General features: G+C 58.8%; 2 protein-coding genes across 2 annotated transcripts; one reads left to right on the plus strand and one right to left on the minus strand.

The window, feature by feature from the left end:
* Window positions 1-1,600: 1,600 nt before the first annotated feature.
* Vsig10l (V-set and immunoglobulin domain containing 10 like) lies at window positions 1,601-9,440 on the plus strand. The gene is made up of 10 exons (XM_077793304.1): window positions 1,601-1,640; window positions 1,727-2,584; window positions 3,023-3,316; window positions 3,447-3,731; window positions 4,384-4,638; window positions 5,565-5,843; window positions 6,885-7,181; window positions 7,995-8,108; window positions 8,323-8,477; window positions 8,963-9,440. Exons 1-10 carry the CDS (start codon window positions 1,601-1,603, stop codon window positions 9,032-9,034), a joined length of 2,649 nt encoding a protein of 882 aa, XP_077649430.1. The 3' UTR covers window positions 9,035-9,440.
* A 2,391-nt stretch (window positions 9,441-11,831) lies between these two features.
* Iglon5 (IgLON family member 5) lies at window positions 11,832-25,554 on the minus strand. The gene is made up of 8 exons (XM_026382246.2): window positions 25,476-25,554; window positions 17,854-17,932; window positions 16,950-17,182; window positions 15,428-15,547; window positions 14,055-14,189; window positions 13,748-13,868; window positions 13,117-13,271; window positions 11,832-11,920 (listed from the first exon to the last, which is right to left on the minus strand). Exons 1-8 carry the CDS (start codon window positions 25,552-25,554, stop codon window positions 11,832-11,834), a joined length of 1,011 nt encoding a protein of 336 aa, XP_026238031.1.
* Window positions 25,555-27,219: the final 1,665 nt, after the last annotated feature.

The following is a 27,219-nucleotide window of genomic DNA, read 5'->3' on the forward strand; positions in this document are numbered from 1 at the left end:
TTTTGAGACAGTTCCACTAAGTTGCCAAAGCTGGCCTTGAACCTAAAATCCTCTTGCCTCAGGCTCCTGAATCACTGGGATTACATGTGCGGGCCACCACACCAGACTCTCCAAATCCTCTGATCTAGCAATGACAGAGCCTGCTGAGACCCAAGGGGAAGGAACATAGACCTCACTCTTAGTGGCAGGAGGGTCAAATTTGCACCATCCTTAAGCTACAAAGCCTACCTCAGGGGTTTTAAAAAGGTAACTTATGTAGCACTTCCAGAACCACACCTGACACACAGAAAATGCTCAACATGTATTATTGCCATGATGATTATCAGCATGGCAAAGATTGTGCCAGGTCTGGGAGGACTGGGAGCTGAACTGAGGCACTAAGCCCAGTATGGGGTAGCCGGAAGGAGCCTTCTGACCATCCTGGGCCCAAGTCCAACTTCTTTTTCTGGCTGTGAAACCTCCTGCAGTTCCCTTGTCCTCTCTGAGCCATAGTTTCCTTCTCTGTAAAGTGAGGATAAAGACTCCCACCCAGCTCAGAGGGCATTTAGAAGGATTCAGCTCGATAGATTCCTGGCACAATGTAAATGGTAATTATCATTATGGTTCTTAATAAGGTAAGACCTGAAGGACAAGTTGCAGTTTAGCCAGATTGAAGGGTGGGGATAGTGAGTTATAGCATGCCAAGTAGAGGAAGAAGCACAGGCAAAGACTGGGGAGTGAGGATGGCATAGGAATGGCGGCAGGTTCAGAGTGGGTGCTGGATGGGTGGGAGTGACTGGGTCTGCTGAGGAGCTTGGGCTTCTCCAGAGGGCACTGGGGAGCCAGGCAGGGTTGTAAGCAGGGGAGAGCAGCAGGAATTCTGGGTGTGGCAAGACCTTCAGGTGGACTGGAGGGGACTGGAGCCTGGGGGGTGGGGAAGGGGACAGTTGGAAAGGATAGGCCTTCCTGTGCTGGGGCCTGGGCCCTGAGATTCAGATGGAACCATCCTGGAAGTGGAAAACCAGGGGAAGGATGCTGAGTGCATAGGAAGCAGGGCTTGTGAGAGCCTGGAAGACACAGAAATCCGGCTCTATGGGTCTCAGGAGAGGTAGGTAGAACTAGGGACTTGAGAGCAACAGGGAACCCTGGGATGATCTGGAGCAGCGGGGAGCAGGGTCAGATGTGGATATCAGAGGCCACAGGCAGGACAGAGGGAGCAGAGGGAGAAGGCTGGGGAGGAGGAAGTCTGAGCAGAGGGGAGGCTCTCCAGCAGGCCACGTTGCCTTCCTCTGGGAAGCCTTCCTGGATTTGCCCGACATGTCTGCTACCTCCTTTTCAGCTGGGACTCTGTTCTCCCCCTCTCCCCCTGTGGGTAGAACATGCAGGGATAGGGCTGGGTTTCCCCACAGGCAGGGCCAGCCTATGAGGACAACAAGTAGGGTGGGGTGGGCGGCTTAGCCACCAGTTCAGCCAGGGGGACCCTGCACCTCCTGCTGGGTCTGGCTCCCTTCCCCGCCCAGGAAGCTAAGCTACCAGTCCTGTTGGACTTGTCCAACCCAGGAGGGACAGATGCAGGCCCTGGGTCTCTCTCCAGTGTCCTCTCAGGGGTGCGGCCAGCACCATGGACATCCTGCAGGCTCTGCTGCTCTTCCCACTCCTGGGTAAGTTCCTTTCTTGACCCCTTCCCCACCAGCCCCCTTCCTAGCAGCCTCCCCCAAAGCCCACCCCTCCTACCTCTCCTCTGCAGCCCCTCCGTTAAGGATCCTTGCCCTGGGAGCCACTTCTGGACTTCAGCAAACCAACTTTACCTCCTCCTCCTCCTTGGACTCAGCCAGCTCCTCCCTCGGCCTGGGCTCCAAAGTTCCCTCCATCAAACCCCCCAGCCAGAACTTTCCAAAACTCTCTCTGGATTCACAAGCCTCTGCTGAAGTTCCTGATTCCAACTGGCTTCCCAAGGCCCGAAATTCAAATGATGTGTCTGAGTCCCTCTGGTCAAATATTTCTGCCGAGGGTCAACATTTGAGCCCCCATCCCACCTTCTCTAAGATTCCTGGTTCAGAAGTGTTTCCTGAGAGGTTGGATTCCCCAGTTCCTGCCAAAAGTCCTGTGCCTTCCTTCTCTGTTAAGACCACAACTTCAAACATTTCTGCTCAATTTCCTGACTCCAAAGTGACTGTTGAGGCCCCAGATTCAAAACTCCCCCCTAAGAATCGGGACCTTGAATTCTCTGCCCAGAGACCCCAATCCGAAGTTCCTCTGGAGACCCACTCAGCTGCAAGCTTCCCCCAGCAGGTTGGGGGGCCTCTTGCTGTGCTGGTGGGGACTACCATCCGACTCTCCCTGGCTCCAGCCCCCAGCCCTGTTCCTCCTGCCCCTCTGGTAGTTTGGCGAAGAAGCTCCAAGGTGCTAGCAGCTGGGGGCTTGGGGCCAGGGGCTCCTCTGATCAGCCTGGACCCTGCACACAGAGACCGCCTGAGATTCGACCAGGCCCGAGGGGGGCTGGAACTTGCCTCTGCCCAGCTGGATGATGCCGGGGTCTACACGGCTGAGGTCATCCGGGGTGGGGTCTCTCGGCAGATTCAGGAGTTCACAGTCAATGTGTATGGTAAGTGGGCCCTGGAGTCACAAGTGCAGGCTGCTGAGACATCTGGGCAAGCCATTTCTGTTGTAAGGATGCTTCCTCCCCAAAGGGACAAGGGACCGAGGCAGGGGTGCTGAGGAAGGTTGGACCTGGATCAAGACTGGGGCAGGGAGCACCTCAACTCCTGTGTCTGAGGGAGGAGGGCTGGGGCCTGTACTCTGGGTCTGACGGAGCAAGGACTGGGGACCCAACCCCTGGGTCTGAGTGAGGAGCCACTGGGACTGGACTCCTGGGTTGGAGGGAGGAGACATCATGGGTCAAGGAGAGGAAAGGGAAGGGACAGATAACCAGACTCCTGGGGCTAAAAGGAGGCAGTGGCTGGGGGCGAAGTCCTGGGAATAAGAGAGTGAGTACTGGGGCCTGGCTCCTTGAACGGATCCTAAGGGCATTGCCCCTCTCCAGAGCCCATTCCCCAGCTGTCTGTGCAGCCAGAGACCCCAGAGACGGAGGAGGGGGCGGCGGAGCTCCGGCTGCGCTGTGTGGGCTGGAAACCAGGCTGTGGGCAGCTGAGCTGGACCAGAGACGGCCGTGCTCTGAATGCAGCGGATTCTGAGGGAGCGGAGTCGTTCCGGATCCGTGTAGAGGGCGACCAGCTGCTCATCGCTCGCCCTGTGCGCAGCGACCATGGGCTGTACACCTGCCGCGTCCGCAGCCCCTTTGGCCACACCGAGGCTGCGGCCAACGTCAGCGTCTTCTGTGAGTGGGGGCTGCCTTGAGCCGGCTAGGAGTCCCTCTGGAATCCCAGGAGAGAAAGGACTAGTGGCCTGGTCTCGGGATTTCTGGAGACGCCCCGGTTGAGCCCAATCCCGACTCCCTCTTCCCCCAGACGGTCCGGATCCGCCTGTCATCACAGCGTCTTCCAATCGAGACGCCGCCCCGGACCTGTATGTCACTGCGGGCAGCAACGTGACCTTGCGCTGCACCGCCGCCTCGCGGCCGCCGGCTGACATTACGTGGAGCCTGGCGGACCCGGCCGAGGCCGCAGTGCCCGCGGGGCCGCGCCTCCTGCTGCCAGCCGTCGGGCCAGGCCACGCGGGCGCCTACGCCTGCCTCGCAGCGAACCCGCGCACTGGCCGCCGGCGCCGCTCGCTGCTCAACCTGACGGTGGCAGGTGAAAGCGGCTGGGGCGCCACAGCTGGGGCGGGGCCAGCTGGGGAGGGGCAGGGCCAGCTAGGAGGAGCTGGGACAGCTGTGGTGGTGTGGGGTGGGCCCGCGGCGGGGCGGGGGGCGGTGATTGCTGGTAGAAGGGGCAGGAACGCCTAGGAGAAAGGGCGGAACCAGAAGGAGGAGACGGCGGACGGCGCAGAGTGGGATTAGAAAGGGAGGGAAGGGACCCAGTTGCTTGGGCCAGCAAGTGATATCAGCCAAGGGAGAGTTACCTGGCCAAGGGGGTGGAGTCACAAGACAAGGAGGCTAGGGCCACCCTGGAGGGCGGAGCTACCTAGGAAAAGGGGCGGTGTCTCGTGGAGTAACCCAGGAGGGGGCGGGGTGACCTGGGAGAGTGGAGCCAGAAAGGAGAGGGCTGGGTTACGTTTGGAAAGAATCAGTGTGTGAAGTTGCAGTTTTACGAAAGAGGGGCTTTCAGGAGTTGCGCGCTTAGCGGGGATTACTGGGAACAGGGAGCTGAGTCAGCCAGAGAAAGGGACAGGATTTGCACCTCTGAGGCGGGGCTAGGTGAAGAAGTGGTGGGGTCCGAGCGCGGAGAGGCAGCCCTGGAGAAGGTGGGGAGACCGACTCCGTCCTTGATCTCTACTTCTCTGCAGATCTGCCCCTCGGGCCCCCAAAGTGCTCAGTAGAAGGGGGTCCTGGGGACCGCAGCCTCCACTTCCGCTGCTCGTGGCCCGGCGGGGTACCTGCAGCCTCCCTGCAGTTCCAAGGTCTCCCCCGCGGCGTGCGCGCGGGTCCGGAGCCCTCCGAGCTCCTGGCGGTGGTTCCCGCCCACCCCCAGCTCAGTGGAGTCCCCGTCGTCTGCCTTGCTCGCCACCTGGTGGCCACGCGCACCTGCACTGTCACCCCGGGTGAGAGAAGGGAACTTTCCTTTGGTCCTTTGGGACTTGTGGGGCGGGGAGAATCTCCCTCTACTCCAGGAAAGGGCAGAACTTCACTTTCTTTGAAACTAAAGAGGCAACAAGTTTTTTTTTTTTGTTTGTTTGTTTTTCTGTACTCCAGGGTGGGGAGGGGGCAGGGGCAGGGGCAGGGTTTTCCCCCTGGTCTCAGGAACAGGGCAGTCCCTATATTTAGAAAGATAGATCAATCTTTTTATTTTCATTTTTTCAAAGTAATGAATAGCTGAGCATAATGGGCTTCCCAGCCCTTGTCCATGTATAACATATGTTCAGTTAAGTGTTTGCTGAGGATATCAGTGAATGAATGAATGAGAGAGTGAATGGGCAGTTCCCCCACAGTGCTGGGTTCACCACTATTTGATTTATCGAAGGACACAGGACTTATTATTCCAGTGGAGAATAGGGTCTTGCCTTTTTTTTTTTTTTCCTCCCAGTTCTAGGGATTGAACCCTGGGTGGTTATACCACTGAGCTACATCCCTAGCTCTTTTTATTTTTTGTTTTGAGACAAGGTCTCTCTAAGTTGCCCAGGCTGGTGTGGAACTTGTGATCCTCTTGCCTCAGCCTCCTGAGTTGCTGGGATTACGGGTGGGCCTCACCACACTAGGCAGGTCTTGACTTTTTTTTTTTTTTAAAGAACACTTTATTTTTTTTTTTTTCGTGAGAGAGGAGAGAGAGAGAGAGAGAGAGAGAGAGAGAGAGAGAGAGAGAGAGAATTTTTAATATTTATTTCTTAGTTCTCGGCGGACAAACATCTTTGTTGGTATGTGGTGCTGAGGATCGAACCCGGGCCACATGCATGCCAGACCAGCGCGCTACCGCCTGAGCCACATTCCCAGCCCAGGTCTTGACTTTTCACTGGGCTTCTGTCACCTACAGAGGCCCCCAGGGAGGTGCTGCTACATGAGCTGGTGCAAGAGACAAGGTCAGGGGAGGCAGAGGTGGCTCTGGAGGCTTCGGGCTGTCTCCCACCCTCTCGAGCATCCTGGGCCCGGGAAGGAAGGCCCCTGGCCCCAGGAGGCGGAGGTCGCCTGCGAATCAGCCAAGATGGGCAGAAGCTTCTCATCAGCAACTTCAGCCTGAATGTGGACCTGGGAAATTACTCCGTGTTCTGCAGTGGGGCGCTGGGTACTGGGGTCGACCAGATCACCCTTATTGGTGAGCCCCGCCCATTCCAAGAACCTGTCAGTTTAAGTCTCCCACCTCCTCCTCTCCCAGACCCAGGAGTATGTCCAGGCCCCCTCTCTCATCCCTGAGGTCCAGGCGCCCTCCTCCCTCAGACCCAGGGTCCAGGCCCACCCTCCTCCCTCAGACCCGGGGTCCAGGCCCAGCCTCCTCCCTCAGACCCAGGGTCCAGGCCCAGCCTCCTCCCTCAGACCCAGGGTCCAGGCCCAGCCTCCTCCCTCAGACCCAGGGGTCCAGGCCCAGCCCTCCTCCCTCAGACCCAGGGTCCAGGCCCAGCCTCCTCCCTCAGAGCCAGGGTCCAGGCCCAGCCTCCTCCCTCAGACCCAGGGTCCAGGCCCAGCCTCCTCCCTCAGACCCAGGGTCCAGGCCCAGCCTCCTCCCTCAGACCCAGGGGTCCAGGCCCAGCCTCCTCCCTCAGACCCAGGGTCCAGGCCCAGCCTCCTCCCTCAGACCCGGGGGTCCAGGCCCAGCCTCCTCCCTCAGACCCAGGGGTCCAGGCCCAGCCTCCTCCCTTAGATCCAGGGGTCCAGGCCCAGCCTTCTCCCTCAGGCCCAGGGGTCCAGGCCCAGCCTCCTCCCTCAGACCCAGTGTCCAGGCCCAGCCTCCTCCCTCAGACCCAGGGTCCAGGCCCAGCCTCCTCCCTTAGATCCAGGGGTCCAGGCCCAGCCCACTCCCTCAGACCCAGTGTCCAGGCCCAGCCTCCTCCCTCAGAGCCAGGGTCCAGGCCCAGCCTCCTCCCTCAGACCCAGGGTCCAGGCCCAGCCCCCTCCCTCAGACCCAGGGTCCAGGCCCAGCCCCCTCCCTCAGACCCAGGGTCCAGGCCCAGCCCCCTCCCTCAGACCCAGGGTCCAGGCCCAGCCTCCTCCCTCAGAAGCAGAAAGCTGGGCCCCTAGCTCCTTCCTCTTTCCAGATACAGGAATGTAGCTCTCCATGTAAGGGATTTAGGAGTCCAGTTCCCTTTCCCTCTCCTCTCTAGCTCCCAAGAATCCAGCCACCCCCTCCCCTCATCCCCAGGCCCCTCCATCGCCTCATGGAGGCTGCAGAGAGCCCGGGATGCGGCAGTGCTGACTTGGGATGTGGAGCGTGGGGCCCTGATCAGCAGCTTTGTGATCCAGGCACGGACAGAGGGACCTGAACTGGGCAGAGCCACAGCCTATGAGGACTGGATCTCCCTGCTTATCCTGGGGCCTCGGGAGCGCTCAGCTGTGCTGCCCCTCCCTCCTCAGACCCCCAGGGCCTGGACCTTGCGCATCCTGCCCATACTGGGGTCCCAGCCAGGGTCTCCATCCCAAAGCCGGGTCTACCAGGCAGGTGAGTCGGGCCGTGGACATCTTCTCCTGGACTTCCTCTTAGAACTCTGGCCAGCCATTCTCAATCTGTTGCAGTGGCTTGTCTTCCCCCTCTGGTAACCTGCTAGGGCACCATAACAATGTACCAGGACCTGGGAGACTTATAATGGCAGACGTTGATTCTCTCATGGCTCCCAGGGCCAGAAGTCCAAGATAGGGGTGTCTTCAGAGCCATGTTCCCTCTTTCTGGCTCTCTCCCTCTCCCTCTTTCCCCCTCTCTCCCTCTCCCTCTCTCCCTCCCTCTCCCCCTCCCTCCCCCTCCCTCCCCCTCCCTCCCTCTCCTTCCACCCACATTACCCTGTACTGAACACAGAAGGCTCTTCCCAACCTCTGAGCCTTCTCATTTTCTGTTCCCTCCTCTTGAAACACCCTTTCCCAGGTTTAGCCTGACTAACTTCTTATTCTTCCGATCTCTGCTCAGCTGTTACTTTTCACCCTTGCTAAACATCATCTCCCCTCCCATTGTGTCTATCACGGGGGTTTTATCCCTTCTTAGTCCAGTCTGTCGTTGTGCTCGTTGTTGCTCCTTATTCTGCTGCCCTCCTAGGATTAATCCCCATGGAGTAGGCATCTGGGCTGTCTTACCCACCAGTGGATCCTCACCACGAGGCCGAATTGCCAGGCACTGGGTAGTCCGTCATTCAGAAAACGTTAAATGAACTGAGAGTGCTCAGCCCCACGTTCTGTGTTCTGAGAGGGACAGTGCACGGGATCCTCACAGGAAGGGTGAATTAGGGGTTTGGAAACTTCTCTTCCTTCTGTTTGTCTCTTCCAGGCCCCACCTTGGGCCCCGGTGCCATTGCTGGCATTGTCCTGGGCTCCCTATTAGGTGTGGCACTGCTCATCACGCTCCTTCTCCTCTGCATCTACTGCCTGCCGCGCTACCGGGGTGAGTGGGGAGCCTGCAGAGGAGGCCGACTGGGAGGGGCTAGAAAAAGGGAAACCTAAGTGAGCCAATCAGCGCAGTCCTAGCATGTCCCACCTTCCTACCTCCATATCCATCAAAGTAAGGTCCCGCCTCTCACCTCAGCTTCCCTTGCTATTGGCTGGGTCTGCATGTTGGGGCAGCCAATCACAGGTTCCTATTTCCCTGCCTCTCTCAGCGAAGGCGCCAAAGAAAAAGAAGCATCCTGCAGCCTTGGCTCCTGTGGTCATCTCTCCAGAGGAGAAGATGCAGACTGTGAGCCCAGTTCAGACCCCACAGCCACTGCCCCTCCAAGTCCCTCTGAAGGACTCTAACCAAGCCAAGGCCTACCAAGTGAGTGCACCTGTCCCCATTTCCTCCCAGAATGGGGACGGAGCTTATTTCATACTCAGGGAGATGAGCGTTTCTTAATTCCGGTCTCCAACTTTGTTTGTTGGCTTACAAAGTTGGTAAAACCTTATTTCTTAATAAAAAAAAAAAAATCTGGACAGGATTTCCTGCACAGCTTTTAGGTATCCCAACAGAAGCGTGCATCCTAGTATCTTCTCCAAAGGAGAATGAGGTGAGGCCTCCTTTGATTTTCATAAAAATTGGTCAAACCTTCCATTTTTCTCCCTGAGGCAGTGGAATTTCCGTGTTTCCCATTAAAGTTGGGTTGCTGCATGTCTTAGCCCCTCCAATGGTGGTCAAATATGGGGGGCAGGGGGAGGGACAGCTAGGTTTTGAAAAGTTTGAGCTAGGCTGGGAAAATGATGTGGGTGAGTCATGTCACATCCAGGGTGCCTCCTGAGATCACCCCTACTTTGCTTCTCTTCCAGGCCACCAGCCCCAGTCCAGTCATCTTTCCAGGTGGGGGACCAAGAACTGTTCGGACAGCCACGCAGGTGTGATCCGAGCCAGTGCCCCACTCTTCACGGGGGATTTTGGGGCAAGGATCCTGTTTTGCCCCAGCAGCAAGTAGGGCCAGCTATGACTGAGGGCTGGGCCCTGAAAGTGGGACTCCCTGTCTCGTCACAGAGAAGACTTACCCTGTGTTTGTAGACTCCTGGGACAGGAGGTCCTGCACATCCAACAGTGCAGTTCTCACAAGCCCCAGCTCTGGGGCGGACAGGCAGGGCCGGCGTGCTCCTCTGAGCTGGAGGGGAGCCTGCCCAGGTTCCCTGAAGTGGTCTCCTGTCTTCATCTTGCCTCCTCTGGGCCACACCCACTCCAGCTCCCAGGCTTCGTCCTTCTCTTTAGACTCTTTAGATTTTATCTAAACTCCTCAAGGACCTCCAAGGTCTTGTGCTTTGGCCTGTTGGCCTTCATCACCCTCTTCCCAGGACTAACCCTGCTCCCTAGCGTTTCTGTTTCTTTTAAATACCTTTATTTATTTTTATTGGTGCTGAGGATCGAGCCCAGGGCCTCGCAGGTGCTAGGCGATTGCTCTACCGCTGAGCCACAACCCCAGCCCCTCCCTAGCGTTTCTCTCAGCCATATTTCTCCCCCTCCAGGCCTTTGTCCCTGGATTCACTCTGTCTGGGCACTTGTCTTCCCCATATCGATCATCAACTCCCAGGTAGCCGTTACCATCTTTCCCCTCACCTCTCTTTGGTCATGGGTTAGGTCCCAGAGCCCCTGAACTTTCCCTCCTCACATGTAAATACATCATGATGCGTAGCTTAGGTTCCAGCTCTGCACTGAGAACATCACAGAGGCAGAAACCACACATTATCTCAGCACTTATCACAAAGCCTGGCACACAGCAGGCGATCAATAAATTATTTGTTGACTGATAGATGTTTTGGTGCCAGTGAAGGGCTGGGCTCGCTGCTGCTCTCTCCTGCATGTCAGCTATCTCACTGAGAACTTGGGGTCCACCAGTGGGATTCTCTTGGCTGCAGATAACAAGATAAATGGCAGCAAGAAATATGGAGGCGGTTGGTTTGAGGTTACGACCCAGTGACCCTGCAGATGCCCGCCGTGCATCCTGGAGCCCTGTTACCCAGCAGACGCACCACTCCTCATGAATCTACCCCCTCCGTAGCCCAGCTGGGCCATGTGCCCACCTCTGAGCCACTTGTGGTGGGAGATGGGCTCTGGGGAATGGCTTAAGCCAATTAGGGGCCACTGCTGTAATGGGCCAATTTAAAGGCCCCAAAGAGAGAGTGGGGGATGGGAATGACGCTGGGGAGGCACCTCCAGAGATCCACAGCCCGTGCCCTCCACTCCCAACTCCTAATGACACTGACAGCTGCAGGCAGAGACTTTGGAAAAAGGCGTTTATTGGTGCGGTGGTCTCAACACTCCCCATGAATCGGAACACACAGCCCCCAGGGCCCCCCGCCCTCCCCGCCCAGCAGCCCTCCCCTCCCTACCCGATCCCTGGACCCTGGGAATGGAAGACAATGTGGGATGGGGCCCACGCCCCTGTCTGAGGTACAGTCACTGCCCCTTGCTCCCCCGCCCCTCTCTGCCCTCTTCTCCACCAAGCTCTGGGTGGTGTGGGTGGGTGGGTGGGTGGTTATAGAGGGTCTCCAGGGAGTTGGAGCTGGTGACATGGCATCTTTTCTGGGCTCAGGATGTCTGTGACGCCTCCCCCCCACTCTGTGTGTCGTGGTGTACCTGGGTGGGGTATCTGACAATCCGAGCTGAGGCCACAGCCTCAGCATCCCTTCCTGACACCAGGGGCCCACCAGGGATCAGCAGCTGGTCACCGGCTACAGGACAGCTGGAGCCAGGGGGCTATTGCTGGTCACAGTTGCTGGTGTGTGGGTGTGTGTCTGTGTGTGAGGACGGTCAGGTTAGCCTTTGGGAGGTACATTTGGTGGAGGCCAGGGAGTGGGAGGCCGGGAAGCCCACACCTGTGGGCCAGCTGCAGGGCCGGGGGGAGCTGGTTGGTACTGCAGGTGGCCAAGGGGAGTGGTGGCGGGAGTGGGGCAAAGCACTGAGGCAGACAGGCGACTTAGGTCACCAGCCTGACAGTTGGATGGAAGCACCGAATGGCCCAGGAGGGGGCCAGAAAGTCCAGGGTGGGGAGGGGCAGGGCAAGTGGAAGGTCTCAGGCCACTGAGCCAGTGATGGGGCCTCTGGCTACAGGCAGCAGGTGGCGCAGCAGGAGGGACCTGCCAAGGCAGCCCTCACCTCTTCCTGAAGGCTGAGCAACTGCCCAGCTCCAGACCTGCCCTAGTGACAGCGAGGGGGAGGGGCGGGCAGCGTGCACACGTGGGAAAGCCTGGCCGTTCTCTCGCAGCCTCACAGAGAAGCACCCACATACCTACCTCCAGCCAGAGGAGAGAGGCAGCAGGGCGGGGCAGGGGACACAGGGTGGCAGCGGGGGAGGACTGCTGGTCCCCTCCTCCAGCCTCCCCCCACACACACCTACACATACGTGCGGGCTCACACTCACACACCCACCCACACACGAGCCCGTTGACAGCCTGAGCTAAGAGAGGGGTGTGGGGTGGCAGGGGTGGGTCACAACTGGAAACGTGAACGGGTGGCGAGAATGGCTGTAGAAAGATGCATAATTTTGCGTTATCCCTCACAGTGATGGGTTCTCTAAAGATCCTCCTCCTCCTCCTCTTCCTCTCGTCCTTCTCGGTGGCTGAGAGCTCTTCTGCCCGCTCGAGACCCACGGCGCTGGCTCCCCCTTTTCCTCTTGCTCTTGGCCCGAGGCCCCCTGCAGGGGGAGGCCCTGGGCTGCACCTACATCCTCCACCACAGCCAGCCCAGGGCGGAGAGCAGGGCCAGCGGCCCGGGGGGCCTTGGGGCTGAGTTCTCCAGGGATCCTGGGCCTGAGGGAAGAGGAAGGGTCAGGGATGGAGGCAGCAGCGGGAGGCTTCCTGCTGTCCCTCTGGGTGCCTCCTCTGAGCCAGTCTCTGGGGGTCTCTTAAGCCGCCTCTCAGGGGGCCTTCCTGAGACTTTTCTGCTTTGTGAGTCTTAGCACGCTCTCCCATCTTCTCCACGCCGTCCCACTGTTTTAGCCCTGTCCTTCTGTCTTAGGATCTGTCTGTCCAGCATTTCCACCAGTTGTCTCATCCTCTGTATGCCCAAAATTGTTTCTTGGACTTTTCTGCCTTTGGCTGGCCGCCCTCCCCTCCCTCTTCAATACTTGAGCATATTAATACTTCAGCTCCAGCCCAAGCCTCAGAAGCACTCTGACTCAGCTCTTCCCTTACCTTAGCTCGCACATCAGTCTGGCACCTAGCCCCAGGGCGCCACCTCCAAGGCGACTCTGGACAGAGGCTTCACGCTGTCCATCCACCCAGCTCTGGATCTCTACAGCTGCCCTCCCCACCAGCTCTCTGCCTCCATCTCAGAGCCCTAAGTGATTGTCTTTAGAAGTCTCAACACATGTCACTCCCTGCTTAACTGTCCCCAGTGGCCTTACCTGCAGTACAGTAAGCCCAAACCCCTTACTAATGGGGCAAGGGCTACTTTCCCTTTTCCTCCCAGGTTCCCTGCAGTTTATCTGCCACACCAAGCTGTTCTCAACGTACCTTTGCAAATTCTGTTCCCCTGCCTGTGAAGCCCTTCCAGCAGAATCGCACAGGCTGGCTTCTTATCATTCTGGTCTCAGAGTAATGATGCCCCTCAGGGTAGCCTGACTGATGACCTTGAGTAACACCTGCCACCTCTAATCCTATCTATTCCTTTCTTGCCAGCTCTTCTTGATAGTCAAAATAATATTTTGTTCATGTATTTGCTTATTTATCTACGTGCCCACATAAATGCTTTCCTATTACTACTAGGCCACGAGCTCTGTGCATCCCCAAATCCTGTCTCTTTTGTGCACTGCTATGTCCCCAGCACCTGGCCCTTAGTGGGCGCTCAATGAGTATTGATCCAGTGGATCGGTTCTTTGCCCAGTCGAGTTGCTCAAGTCTTACGGTTCCTCTTTCCTAAATTCGGGGCCAGTCAGGGGGTGGGTCCCGGGGTGTCTGCCTCCCCTTCCAGACCCCCCCACCCCTGCCGCCACGCGCAGACGCACGCAGGAGCCTCATGGAGGCGCTGGACGCTCCGAGCCGGTTGGCGGCGCGGCACGTGTAGTTGCCGTAATGCCGGGCGCTCACGTTGGCGAAGAGAAGCATCGAGCGGGTGCGCTCCGTCTGCACCTTCAGGCCCTCGGCCGCGCCACTGCTCAGCCTGCCGGGGACGGGATCAGCGTTGGGCCAGACCCTCCTGGGAGCAGCGCCCAGTCCCCCGACTCGGCCTCCCCCAGAGACCACTAGCATCGGGCTCTAGCTCTCTAGCTCCTCAGGGATGCCTTCTCCAAGCACGGTGGCCCCGAGGGACACTGGACTCTCCCTGTGTGCGCCACAACCCCCAATTCCTAGGGGCTCTCAAACCCGGTCCCAGTGGTCCCCTTGCACGCCAGATCCTCAGCAGACTCCAGACCCTAGACCCCTCCCTGAAGAGTCCGGGAGACGGGCTCCGGCGTTCATCCCGGGACCCACGTTAGTCTCCCTGGACTCGGCAGACTCTACCACCTAGAAGCTGGACCCTCACTTCTCAGAACACAGAACTTGGCCCCTCCACCCCCGCGCCCTGGCCCTGCCATTCCAGGGACCGAGGGCCTCCCCGTTTCCTCCTCTCCCGGCCGGCCCCGGGGCGGTCCTCACAGTCTGTCGTCCTTGTACCACTGGAAGTCCGCAGGCGGCACGGCCATGGCTTCGCAGCGCAGAAGGGCTGCCCGGCCCAGGGCGGTGCGTGCGCTGGTCACGTCCGTAATGGTCGGGGGATCTGGCGAGGGTGTAGCATCGGCTAATTTTAGCAGCGTGGGGACTACAGGGTGCCACTCCAGCAGCCTGCTCCCTCGGACCCAGGAGCCCCGCCCAGATTCCTTCTCCCACATACAGACCCCGCCTCCCCAGGGACCTAAGGCCCACCCCTCTCCTGCCCAGTGCCGGGGTGGGGGTGGGCGCTCACAGTTGACTGTGACCAGCACGCGGCGGCTGTCGGGCGCCGAGTTAACCCCGTTGTGAGTCACGCACTCGTATTCCCCGGCCTGGCCCCGCTGGATGTCAGAAATCTCCAAGATCTCACCCTCGGAAGTGAAGCCGTCTGTGGGGGAGGGAGCAGGAGGGGGCGGGGCCGGACACAAACACTTAACACGGGACAACACGGGCACAACACGGACACACATCAGCGGGGCGGGCACAGCAAGGCCTGGAGTGCCCGGGGCAGTAGGAGCCGGGAGGGGCCTGAGGGGTGGGAGAGTGAGGACAGGGACTTAGGCACTTCAACCCAGTGGGGAGGGTCCTGGAATTTCAGGATTCAGAAGATCCAGGGATCTGGGATCTTATGATTCAGATCCTGGTCTTCAGAGGATCCAGTGGGGTGGAAGATTCCAGGATCTTGGATCTCAGAAGGATCCAGGGAACACCATGGGAAAGAATCCAGAATTCTGAGACCTAGTTCTTGGGGTCCAGGGAATTGATATCTGATTATTAGTTATCTAGATATCTGCAATCTTGTGACAGTTCTGCACACAGAGGACCCCTAGGACTTAAGGAACCCAGGGATCCAGGATCTCAAGATCAGGATTGTGGGGTTCATAAGACACAGTGGGGCAGGACCCAGGGATCTGAGGCTTAGTAATGGGGTTCTGGGATCTCAGGGGATCCAGGGATTAGGGACTAGCAACTGGCACCATGGGTCTCCAGAGACCCAATGAGGGAGGATCCAGAGATCTGAATCTGGCAGTGAAGAGCAGGTAAAGGGCTGGAGGGTGATGTCTGGGCCCAGAGCTGTCGTATTTGGAGGGAGCCCTGAGTGGTGGTTCTCAGGGCTTGCTGAAAAAGACGGGTGAGGTGGAGGGGGCTCCTGGTCTCCTCTGGGTCTGGGCAGAGGCCTGAGAGTGTGCCTTTCTGGCAAGTTCCCAGAGGATGCTGATGCTGGGGTCCGGGGACCACATTTTGAAACCACTGGGCTATAACAATGAGCTGCAGAGAGGTGGAGGTGTGACTAGGAGGTGAGTGTATGGCCAGGGCCCAGGCTGCAGCTTGGCTTAGGGCATCTGGTGGTGGGGGGCTGAGTCTAGGAGAATCAGTGAGCAGGTGGGAGAAGCCAGAGCCAGGGCTTAGTGGGGTCTTTGGAGGTACCAGCCCAGACTGGGCAGCAACTGGGAAGCCAGTACTGGGGTCTGGTGAGGAAATAACTGGAGATCCGGCTGGAAGGGAAATCAAGACACCAGAAGGGCTGGAGAAGGGGGATCTGGGAGTCCAGCCAGGAATATGGGGAATGAGGGGCCCAGGCTGCAGAATTGGGGAAGAGGCTTTGGGTCAGGGGTAGGGCCTCACCTCGGAGCTGCCTCCAGGTGACCGTGGGCTCTGGCCGCCCTACAGCCAGGCAAAGCAGGTTTACGTTGCCTCCCTCGTTTACCGTCACAGGGGAGGAGATGTTCACAATGCGGGCAGGGACTGTGGGCAGCGGGAGAGGTCAGTAAGTCCTGTGTGCACTCCTGGAAGTCCAGCCTGCCCTCTTCCCTCCTCCCCCAGACCCAGGGTCCAGGCCCCAGACCTTCTAAACCTCCCTTTGTTTCCTCACTTGACTCTTTGCCCTCTTCTCAGCGGTCTCTGCCTGGGCCTGGCCCCCTGTCTAATTACCGGCTTTGTCTGTCTGTCTGTCTTTTCTGCTTTCATCCTAACTTTATCTTTGGTCTGATCTCCTTCCTCCCTGGCTCTACTGGCTCCACTTTTATTTATTTGTCATTATGATTTTTTGGGGGGTATGTTGGATTGAGCCCCGTAGTTTCCTATCTGGGAGCCACATCCCCAGCCCTTTTTATTTTGAAACAGGGTCTCTCTAAGTTGCCAAGGCTGTCCTCCTGCCACCATGCCTGGCTATTTTATTTATTATTATTTTAAAATTAACTTATTTAACAAATAAGTTAAATAAGTTATGTGGTAGATTGTGTTCTAATTGCTTTACAAAAACCCAGCCACTAGGCCCGCACCCTGTTTTCTGGGTGGGCGTTACCCTATTTCCCCAGTTCTAATACACTGTGCCTTACTTCCCCTCCTCCCTGTGGACATTCTCTAATCAGGATTGGCTTGTGATATAGGAAAACAGAGTTTAATTGGCAGAAGGTTTCTCTTCTCTTATAAAGGATAAAATACAGGTGGCCCTTCTGACTGAGGACGTCCTGCACTGCCTGAGTGCCAGCACCGTCCCCATCCCAGGAGGAGGAGGCTGAGCCCGAGGCCTCTGCTCACAGGTGGGTGCTGGCCCTGAGTCTGGAACCAGGCAGGCTGGCTCCTGAGCTGTCAGGACTCCCTGTCTCGGGCTGTTTCCCCTCGTGTGCTGCTGTCTTCCGGGCCACTCTGCTGACCAGGGAAGTAGCCTCCCGAGCTTCACCTCTAGGCCCTCTGTGCCTCCCCCCCTGCTGTGGGCCCTTGCAGCCTGGGGTCTGGTCTTGTGGATCCCCGAGGCTCTGTTTCTTTTCTGGTACCAGCTTTGTACCTGGGAGCCCTCCCTGAGCCGCCCCCCGGGGAAATCTGCTCCCAGGGAGCAGGGACAGCCTGCCTCGTTGGTATCCTCCGTCTACAACAGCCCCACGCGGTGGGCACGCAGGAGATGGCTCCGCAGAGTGCCTGTCTTCCTCTGAGCGCCCCTCACCCTGCAGCTCTCCTGCTCTAGAAACGGTCCAGTGAAGTGTCACCAGGAGTGTGACGCCTCCCTTCTGCTTGGCTGAAATCCATGAGGGCAGGGTTGTGCCCGTCTTCTACTTGAATGTGTCCCCACTCCCACCATAATGCAGCCTGTCACGAGTCCCCTCCTCCCACGCCCTCACCCTATCCCGGGCCGTGGCCGAGGGCTCACCGTGGACGATGAGGTAGACCTGAGTGGTGTACGGCTGGTGGCGGGTCTGGAAGGAGCAGGTGTAGAGGCCCTCGTCCCCGAGCCCCACCTGGGTGATGAGGATGGAGAACTCTTCAGGCGTGTTGATGAGCAGCCGCACACGCGGGTCGCTGGTCCAGCGGTCATTGCCAGCGTACAGGATGTTGGAGCGGTTCAGCCAGGCCACGCGGGTCACATGCTCGTCGATGAAGCAGCTGTGGGGTGGGGGAGGAAGGGTTTCTCTACACCGCAGCCCAAAAGGCTGACCCTGCTGTGCACCCGGGCAGGTGGCAGCCCATGTGCTGATGTTAAGTGCCAGAGACCCAGAGAGGCACGGGCACCCTGGGAAGAGGGGTGATGAGGACACAGGAGGGGTACAGAGACCTAGACAGAGACAGAGACCCAGGGAAGGAGCAGAAACCCAGAAAGAGGGGCAACAGAGGGTCAGAGAGGGGGAGTCAGAGACCTAGAGAGAGAGAGAGAAAGAGACCCAGGGGAGAGAATAGAGACCCAGAAAGAGGGGCAACAGAGACCTAGAGGGAGGGAGACAAGGACCCAGAGAGGGACAGAGACCCAGAGAGAGGAGACAGGGCCCTGAGTGAGGTGAGGAGCAAGCCGGCGAGGCAGTGACCCTGATCTCATTTACGATGCGGCCACGTCATGCCAAGCCTGGGGTGTGGGCACTCTCCATCCTGGACGTGGTGTCTCAGGCGCAGCACTCCTGGGACGGACAGGGACACAGAGGCTCTGGGGCAGAACTGGGCTCAGAGTCCACACTCCTTTGGGTCTGATGGGGATGGCGTGGCCCCAGCCTGCCCCTTGCCAGGCTGCCCCCACTGGGGAGGGACAGAGGACTTGGACTCCCGACTCCGCAGGCAGGAGGTACCTGAGGGTGGCGTTGTCGCCTTCGCACACGGTGTAGTTGTCTGCAGGGGAGCTGAACTCCAGGCTCTGGGACAGCAGCCCTGTGGACGAGAGGGCAGGCAGGAGGGACACGTGAGCACACACCCTGGGGACACAGAGACGTCTTCCACACGCATCCTCTGATGCTGTCAGACTCAGACATGGCAGACACACCCATACACACTGGGCCTGACTGATAGATAGATGGGGACAGGTGGGCTCACAGGGACACACAAACACACATCTCCAGACACAGAGGCAACAGCCAACACAGCACAGGCACAGATATACACATGCATGTGTGTATGTTCACAAACAACACACACACACAGACATGGGTATGAAGACACACATCTATGTGCAGTTACATGAGCACACAGAATACATTCACAGTGCACAGGGACATCCATGTGCAAATTCATAATTACACAGATACACATGCATGTGCACAGATGAGGCACGTGTACACATTCACACATACAGATACACCACATCACAGATACAGGTACAAGCACCCAGGCACTTGTGTAGATGCATGCGTATACACACACACATGCATGCCCACACATATTCACAGGCTGTGAACGTGCAGGACGTATAAACACACACTTAAGGAATGCGTGTGCAGATACACATGCACAGACCCACGTGCACACAGACCCCCATGAGCACACAGACACACATGAATTCAGAAACATGCCACAGGCACACAAAGCCAGCATGCTCCAAGCAACACAGACAGACATCACACCCAGATCTGCAGACATGGTGCGTGGACACACACAGACCTTTGCACACACACGTGTGCCAGACACACCTGCGGCCTGTGCTCACAGGCATACTTGTGGGTACACACCCATGCCCACCTGCACACTCCAGTGTGGCCCACGGGCCCCATCAACACCCCCCCCCCACTCATCCCTCTGTGGACCGTGGCTGGCCGGCTGGACCAGGGCCAGGGAGTGGGGGCTGGGCACGCGGAGGCGGTGGAGACAGCCCTGGGCAGGGAGGGAGGGAGCGGGCTGGATGACCTTGGTGCCTGGAGCGGGAGGGCCCTGTGCGGCTGCCCTACCCCCAGCCTGGGAAGAGGAGCTAATTAATCTAATGAATTAATTGCCCATGCTGCCCCGATGACTCCCGGGGGCCCTCTCCATCAGCAGCCCCTCAGGAAGGGGCCAGGACACAGCCAACTGCGGTGGGCTGGCCGGCGCCAGGCGTGGACCTGGGCCGCCAAGCCCCTCAGCCTGGCTCCCAGGCCAGGGCCTGGTCCTCCCCCTGAGGTATGGAGCGGGCTGCCACGCACAGCCTGCTCACGACAGGATGCACACAGTCGCCAGGGCCTGGCAAGGACACACAACCACAGCAGGCCAGGAGACGGTCCCAGCTCCTCCGTCACACACAAGGCTATGGCTCTGCTCAGAGGAACACTGAGTCACACTGACACCCACAGCCCCAGACACACGCCAGCAGGTCAGCTGGAAAAGCAGCTCTGCCCCAGGAGCAGTCAGACTGTCACACTCCGCCGAGGGGGACAGTCCCTGTCAAGCAGCACCTGTAGACCAAGCCCCCCCCCCCATGCCACTGATTCCCGCAGGGTTCCTCGCACACCAACGTCCACGTTCCTCCCCATGCCAAGTCCACGTCTGGTTACAGCCTACCCAGGGGAGGCGACACACGCTGGCCTGAGCTGTCACGCTGACACCGTGGCCTGAGGGGACGCGCCCCAGCCCCACTCTGGAAGGCCCTGGGTCAGAGTTCCACAAAGCCACACCCTGCACGAGCACACAGCTGCACTGTCACATCCCCTCAGACACCAAGGCCACCCCAGGCCGAGGATCAGGTGCACCAAGTCATGCTGTCACCTACGGTCAGATCACACATGGCCACACACAGCCACACAGGGAGTTGGATGGAGAGGCAGTCATGTCACGCCATTCAGTTCTGAGACAGTCACACGTGGGCACCAAGATCCCTTCCCAGGCTGGCCAAGACAGACAGACAGACAGACAGACCTCGCCTCCCCAGGACTTGGCCACCTCCTGGTGACCTGCATCCTAGGCCAGGGTTCCCAGGTCTCAGTTCTGCTGGCATTTGGGGCTGGACAGTAGTGTGCACTGCAGAGTGTTAAACCTCCTGCTCTGGACCATAGCTCTCCCCGCCCCACAAACAGCAGACTGTGGGATGCCCGCTAGGGGCACAGCACATGGCATCGTCCCACTGAGAGGTGCCTGCAGGACAGGAAGGCCTGAGGCTGAAGGTGGAGCTGTCCAAGGTGCCACTCCAGGTTCAGGGGATGCAGGATGCAGGGCTGGGCCCTGGGGTGGGGAGGGGGCCCTCCAGAGGTGAGCAGGACACTCTGGGTCAGGATCACTGACAGACACACACACACATTCCTGCCACAGGTGTGTCTCCTGTGCCCAGAGCTGACTGCACCCCTGGGGCTCCCAGGGTCCCCCCTCAGCCTGGTGCCTGTTGGGAATCCTGGTGTCACTCTCGGGCCCTGTCTCCCTTGGCTTGTGAGGTCCAGCCTGCATGGCCCTCTTCTCCCAGCACATGCACTGTCCCAGTGGAACCCTTCTCCAGGTTTCCTAGGGCACAGGGGCCCTCCCAGATTTCCTAGGGGAGCTCCTGCCCTGCTCCCAGGTCACATGACCTTGGGTAGAAGTTGTCTGTCTCAGAGCCTGGCTTTCGGGCAGTCGGAGGAAATGTGCGATGAGCAAACCCATCCCTCAAGCAGGTCTTTGGTTCCTAGTCTATCTATGAACATGGAGAGCTCAGGCCTTTGCATCTGTCTCACAAAACCCCAAAACTCTGAGATCAGGAGGCCCCCTCTGTGCTGGGTGGCCTTGGGTGAGTCCCTTTCCCTCTCTGGGCCGTAGTGAGTGGGGGTGGGAGTCAGCCACTCATTGGTTCAGGGCTGAGCTTCTTCAGTGACCACAGCCGACTCTGTCCCTGAACCTGGTTCCTCCCCTGCATGCCCCGATCACCCTGGGTGGTGTCAGGTCTGCTGTCCTCACCAGACGGAGGGTTCCAGCAAGGCCCGGCTCCCCTGGTCTGCAGGAGGCCTCAGGAGACACTGACCAATGAACAGGCGAGCGTCTGCTTCCCACGTGCTTGGGCTACCTCTCCTGGAGCCCAGGACACGGTGCTGTCTGACTTCCCCCGCAGACTAGGAGTTCCTTGAGGGCAGAGCCTGGTTCTGACTCACGTCTGGGTCCCTAGCATCTTCCCACACAGGAGCTGGCCGGCTGGAGGCCTTGAAGAGTGAATAACTAAATGGACACGGTGACACACCTCAACTCCCGACACAAACGCCCCTCCTCCAGGAGACCCTCTCTGACTGCTCAAGGCAGAGGCCATGCCCCCTCTTCTGGGCCCCTGTGACTCAGTTGAGTTGGAGTTCATGACCCTCACGGGACCAGAGCTGGGAAGTGTGTGAGAGGGAACGGAAGGTCCTCAGAGACAACAGATCCCCAGGAGCTGGACTGGGAAACCAAATGTCTGCTCACCATGTCCAGCCTGGGTGACCCCCGGTCAACCTGAGCCTCAGTTTGTCCAAACGGAAAAAATGAAAACAATACGAGTTCTCCACAAGGGTTTCCGTGAAGGATCCCCGCGACCAGCCTGGCAGGAGGGTCCGATGTGCTCTGTTGGTGCTGGAGAGTGAACCCGGGGGTGCTCTACCACTGACCCATATCCCCAGTTCGTTTTTTGAATTTGGAGACAGGGTCTCCCTAAGTTGCTGAGGCTGGCCTTGAACTGGCGATCCTCCTGCCTCAGCCTCCTGAGTTGCTGGATCACAGTCCCGCGCCACTGTGCCTGGCCAGCACCTTCTTTTTTAAAGAAACATCTATGGCTGTTCCTGGCCCGGCGCAACCCAGCACAGCTCCACTGGGGGCCAAGAGAACAGAGCAGGGAGCTGAACAGCCCGGTTCAAACCCCAGCATGGCCACAGAGTCCCACAATCACTTCCCTTCTCCGAGACTCGGTTTCCCCACCTGTAAGTGGGCTTGGTGACCACACCTCCCTGCCCTGGACACAGGTGGACTAAAAGAGGAACTTTGAGGGGAACATGTAGGGCTGCTGGTGTGGCCCCATCCTTGCAAGGGCTGTCCGGGAGTCGGCTGTTAGGAGGCGGAGCTGCAGGCACCAGGAGCCTCCTGGGGGACCCCGGGACCACACAGGATCCCCGGGGATCCCTGCCTTGAGGGACTTACAGTCCACACAGTCCAGACTAGCGGGCCTCACACTCCTTTGATAAATTCAGGAATGAAGGTCACAGACAGGTGGGTTTCCTGGAGAGAGAAAGAGATTTCTAAAAGCTGAGTGACCTTGAGTTGGGGAAGACTCTCCGAGGTTCCTGGAAGAACTGAGGCCCAGCGGGGACCCTGCAGTGGGCTGGGGTAGGAGTGCTCCGATCCCACAGTCCTAGAAACCATGGGTCGGGGCCCTGGGGCCCTGGCAGTGGGTGTGAGCCTGTGCGGGTCCTCCAGGATCTGGCTGGGGAGGGCCGTGAGAAGGGGTGGGCCTGGTGCAGCTGGCACAAGGGACCCCCAGACTCCCCGCTTGCTGACCCGGGAAGCCTGCAGGCTCCCCTCCTGCACTAGGGAGGCCCTGGAGTCCGGACGGTGGGCCCGGCACCCTGGAACCGGATGCTGCGTGTTGGCTGCCATCTCACTGGGGGTCCACACCACAGGGCCTCTGCTGTCCCCAGGACCTGTCCAGGTCGGACTTCTCGTCTTCCTTCAGGCCACTCTCTGCTGCCTCATCTTCTAGACCACCCAGAATCAAACTGCCAACTCATTCCCAAGTCACTTTTATCTTTTTTATACCATTTGTTACTCTCTGAAGTGACCCATCTACTTGTCTGTGAGACTTTGCGATTGCCTTTTGACCTCTCTGTCCCACGGTGGTACAAGCTCCATGAGGGCAGTACTCGGTCTGGCCCGCTCACGGCCATGCACGTCTCCCGAGTGCCTGGGGCAGGGACTCCAGGCTCAATAAACATTGGCTAAATGAACCAATGAAGCAGAGCCCACCATTCCGTCAATCTGGGAGCTCAGAGGTCCCATGGACAGCTGGTCAGGGGCAGCACTGGGACTCGACCCTCCTGTCCCCTTCTTGGCTATTGTCCCTCCACCAGCTGCCCATGGAGCAAAAGAACTCCAACCCTGCTACAGCTGCCTTTTGATTTTGTTGAATTGTTTCATGATACAGTGTAACTACTTTTGTGAATGAATATGTACACTTGAGGATGTGTGTATGCCTGTGTGTTGGCATAAAAGATTTAGAAAAAAAAAGTAGATTAATATTTATGGATGCCACGGAGCTTTTTTTTAAGTGGAAATAAGAAATGGGCTTATTTTTGTTTCTATTTTGGGAAAAACAAACAAACAAACAAACAAACATCACCCAACCAACCAGTCCTCTTCTTCCAGTGACCTGTTGAGTCTGAGCCTGTGTCAGGGAGAGAAGCCGCCGCTGGCCCGGCTCTGGGAGAGCAGGTGTGAGGAGGGCAGGCTGGGGCACCGCAGGGTTTGCTCTTATACCTGTTGCAAGGTGCACTGTTCTACTCATGTGCAGCTCGGAACTTGGAAAACATCACCATAAAAGAGGAGAAGGCACTATTTTGCATATCTTGCCAAGGGCTTATTTTCAGACAATGCAAATTGTGGGTGGGTGGGTGGGCTGGGTGCCTGTCTGGCACCTAGCTGTCATGGCTCACCCCCACCCCATCATCTCTTGTCCTTGGTTCTCAGATGGGGAACCTAAAGCACCGATGGGGCTGGAATTGACCAAGGTCACAGGCTACTCCTGGCTTTGCGAGTGCTCCCACCCAGAATGTGTGCATGGCAATGATTTCTGGGGTCTTGAAGACAGAAAGTGGAAGATGGGAAGTTCCCTGGAGAGTAAAGGGGGAAAGGGAGGAAGGGAGGAGAAATAGGTCACAAAGGGACAGGGGGTTGGGGGAGGAAGAAGGCAGCAAGAAGGGAAGAATGAAACAGGTGAAGGAGGACTGAGGTACGAACAAGGGAGCCAGGAAGAGAGGTGGGAGGTGACCATGGGGAACAGTTTGAGAGGCAGAGAGACAGATGTGACACTGAGCCGAGACCAGCAGGAATGAGACAAAGACCCAGAGACAGAAATGGATGGAATGTCACCAGCAAATAATAGACAGGATAGGAGTCTCTGGAAATGGCCAAGACACAGAGATCTAAGGAGACCATGACAGGGACAGAGAGGAACACAGAGCAAGTCTGCAAATCAGATAACCACCCAGCCTTCTGCACCAGCAAGGGGCTGGTGCTCTGGCCCACTCTGGCCCTGACCTGATCCGATGTGGGGACGTAGATGTCCTGTCTGGACGAGGATGTGTTTGTGCGACTGTGGGTGTCTGCAGGTGCATCTTGGGGCAGAGTGCTGTGGCGGTGTTTGTGTGGCTGTGCATATATGGTAGGGAGGCTGAGAGCAGCTGCCTCTTTGGTGCTGAAGTCACTATGTTGGGGTTTTTTGTCCCTGAAGCTAAGCCTTGTTTGGGTCAAGGCCTGAGGAATCCTCCAGAGACACTGGATGAGCACTGTTCCCTGCCCGCGGAGCACCCACCCAGCGGCTTCCTACTCTCCTTCCCTTCCCCTTGGGGGCATCTCCTTGACCATCCCCTCCCAGCCAGGCCCTGCTGGGGAGACACAGGCTCCATCCACACATCCTCTATCAGGACTCCCTCCAGCTCAGCTGGAGACCCTCCCCCAGTCTCCACTGGTGGGGTTGAGCTTAACCCTGTGACCTGCATTAACCCTTCCCCCTCCCCTCCTCTTCCAATGGGTCCCTGTCCTTCATCCATCCATCTCTCATGCTTTGTCCAGCACCAGAAATCCAGACATTCATCAGAGCTTTGGAATCAGTTCCCAGCCCAGCACCCCAACTTCCTGGATCCCAGTACTGTTCCCCCACATAATTGCACCACCCCAAAAGCCAACACTTTCTCTTAACCTAGAAGATTCAACCGGGAGATTCAGCTCTTGGCTCCCTTTTCCTGGCCCTGGGATTTAGGTCTGTGGACACTGTGTCCCCTACTTTTACTGACCCTGGGAAGATATCCATCCCCCCCACCCTTCTGTCCAGAGACGCATGCCCCAGCCCCCAGGCAAGAACTCCCTTAGGGACCCTCTCCAGGCAGAGGCAAGACCCTTGACCCGCATCAGACCCGCATCATTCCGAACGTAGCACCCCAACTCGGTTCGCAGATCATGTCTGGGGACCCCTACTCCAGCGTCAGAGCCCCCTCCCCGATCCAGAGGCACACACTCTGGGCCCCCAGGCCCGGACAAGGTGTCCGCTACCCCCTTGCTAGCAGGCGACGAGAAGCGGACCTCCGCCCCTGGGCCCAGGATCCAGCCCCGGGACACGATCCCCCGGCCCCAGGGCGCGGATCGGGACTTGCGAGGACCCCCTTCCCGGCCAGGGAATGCAACCCCTGCGGCGGGCCCAGACCTCGGCGTCCAGCGCTCCCCTTCCGGCCGGGGGACGCAGCCCTGCACCCCGTCCCATCCCCCGCCCCAGACCCAGGCGTCCCGGCCGAGCCCCCCGCCCCCGGCGCTGCGGTACCTCGGCTGATGACGGCCAGGCCGGCCAGGGCGGCGGCGGCGAGGAGCCGGAGCCGGGCCCCGGGCGCAGGGGGGGGCATCGCGGCAGCGGCGGCGCGGAGGGGGAGGGGAGAGGGGGGGCCGGTCCGGGGCGCGCGAGGCCTGGGGGAGAGGGGGAGGGGGAGGGGGACCCCGCCTGCGGCTGCACCGGCCCGGGGGGCGGCGGGGGCGGGGGGAGGGGGCTGGGGGGGCGCGACGAGGCGGCCGGAGCTGCAGCAGACCCGGGGAGGGGGGCGGCGCTGACGGGCAGGGAGACCGGCCAATCAGGGGAGGCGGGGGGCCGCGGAGGCGGGGCCGAGGGGGGGTTGCTTGTTGGAGGGAGAGGCCTTTGTTACTGCGGCCCGGCCCCCACCCTGCCGCCCCGGGCACCCCGCGTCTTCCAGGCTCCAACACGGGTCTGAGACTCTTCCTAAACCCAGCTCCCTCCTGCAGGTTCCAGTCTCATTCTCCCCAGACCCTGGAGTCCTGGCTCCAAGGCCCCTCCCTCAGACCCAGGGTCCAGGCCCAGCCTCCCCCCTCAGACCCAGGGTCCAGGCCCAGCCTCCTCCCTCAGACCCAGGGTCCAGCCCCAGCCTCCTCCCTCAGACCCAGGGGTCCAGGCCCAGCCTCCTCCCTCAGACCCAGGGACCAGCCCCAGCCTCCTCCCTCAGACCCAGGGTCCAGGCCCAGCCTCCTCCCTCAGACCCAGGGTCCAGGCCCAGCCTCCTCCCTCAGACCCAGGGTCCAGGCCCAGCCTCCTCCCTCAGACCCAGGGGTCAAGGCCTCTGCCCCCCCTTCCTGTGGGACACAGTTCAGCTCCTCTATTTCCTCCCTTCACCCCATCCTCATCAGGAGGATAGTAGGGCAATGGGGAGGGACCCTGAACCTGATGATGGAAAAGATAACGCAGGGTTGAGACACAAAGCCTGGGATCCCAGGGCTTTCAGCGATTTGGTTGTGTGTCCTTGGATAAGTCAGTTCTCTTCGGAGACCTGGGTGCTTTCAACTGCAGGGGAATAACTTTGCTTTCCCAAGGTTGTAGAGAAGGATGAGAGCCCCTGGAGAAGCTGTGGCTCAGGACCCGTAGTTAGTCCCTTCTTCCCCTTCCCACTTGGCGTCCCACATTAGGGCGTTGGTCTTTGTGGGCACCCCCTGAGGGCGCCAGGCACCTTCTCATTGTGACCAGCCTGGGGCCCCTGAAGAAGGCCTCTCCAAAGACAGATGGTGAAGGACAGACCAGAGGGTGCAGAGCCACATGGCCTGGGCTTGAGTCCAGACCCTGGCTCCTTGGCTGTCTGTGGACAGGTAGCACTGCCCTTCTGGGCCCTAGTTCCCTAACCTAGACAGTGAGAGTCAAAGTAGTTGTACTTTGAGAACTGGGAGTTGGGTCACCAGACATCTTCATAGGCCATAAGAGAATTCAGTGGGCTGTTAACACGACAGATGGCTCAGGGCATGGCAGACACTCAGTAAGAGGCAGGAATCAATATGGGGTGGTGGGAAAGACAGCCCAGGACAGAGGTGAGGAGCACAGGACCACAGAGCTCAGCTTCCTGCCCACCCTCACCCCTCTCTCCATCACTGCAGACTGCTTGTGTTCCCTAGAGTGATCCAGAGCACTCTGTTCCTGCTGTCCCCAAGTGTCCCTGCAGCCTGAAGCATCCTTTCCCTCCTCTGTGCCTGTTGAACACTCTCTGGGACTTAAGAGTCTCACTGGCTTGTCCTGT

Source organism: Urocitellus parryii, chromosome 15 (genome assembly GCF_045843805.1).
Source record: "Urocitellus parryii isolate mUroPar1 chromosome 15, mUroPar1.hap1, whole genome shotgun sequence".
NCBI lineage: Eukaryota > Metazoa > Chordata > Mammalia > Rodentia > Sciuridae > Urocitellus > Urocitellus parryii.

Excerpts from the sequence above, each read along its gene's own strand:
- Vsig10l (XM_077793304.1), top strand. The coding sequence starts at position 1,601 with ATGGACATCCTGCAGGCTCTGCTGCTCTTCCCACTCCTGG. Across the intron at positions 3,317-3,446 it reads GGCCAACGTCAGCGTCTTCT|ACGGTCCGGATCCGCCTGTC; the intron begins GTGAGTGGGGGC and ends CTCTTCCCCCAG. Across the intron at positions 7,182-7,994 it reads AAGCCGGGTCTACCAGGCAG|GCCCCACCTTGGGCCCCGGT; the intron begins GTGAGTCGGGCC and ends TGTCTCTTCCAG.
- Iglon5 (XM_026382246.2), bottom strand. The coding sequence starts at position 25,554 with ATGCCCCCCCCTGCGCCCGGGGCCCGGCTCCGGCTCCTCGCCGCCGCC. Across the intron at positions 14,190-15,427 it reads CACCTGGAGGCAGCTCCGAG|ACGGCTTCACTTCCGAGGGT; the intron begins GTGAGGCCCTAC and ends CCTCCCCCACAG. Across the intron at positions 13,272-13,747 it reads TGGTACAAGGACGACAGACT|GCTGAGCAGTGGCGCGGCCG; the intron begins GTGAGGACCGCC and ends CGTCCCCGGCAG.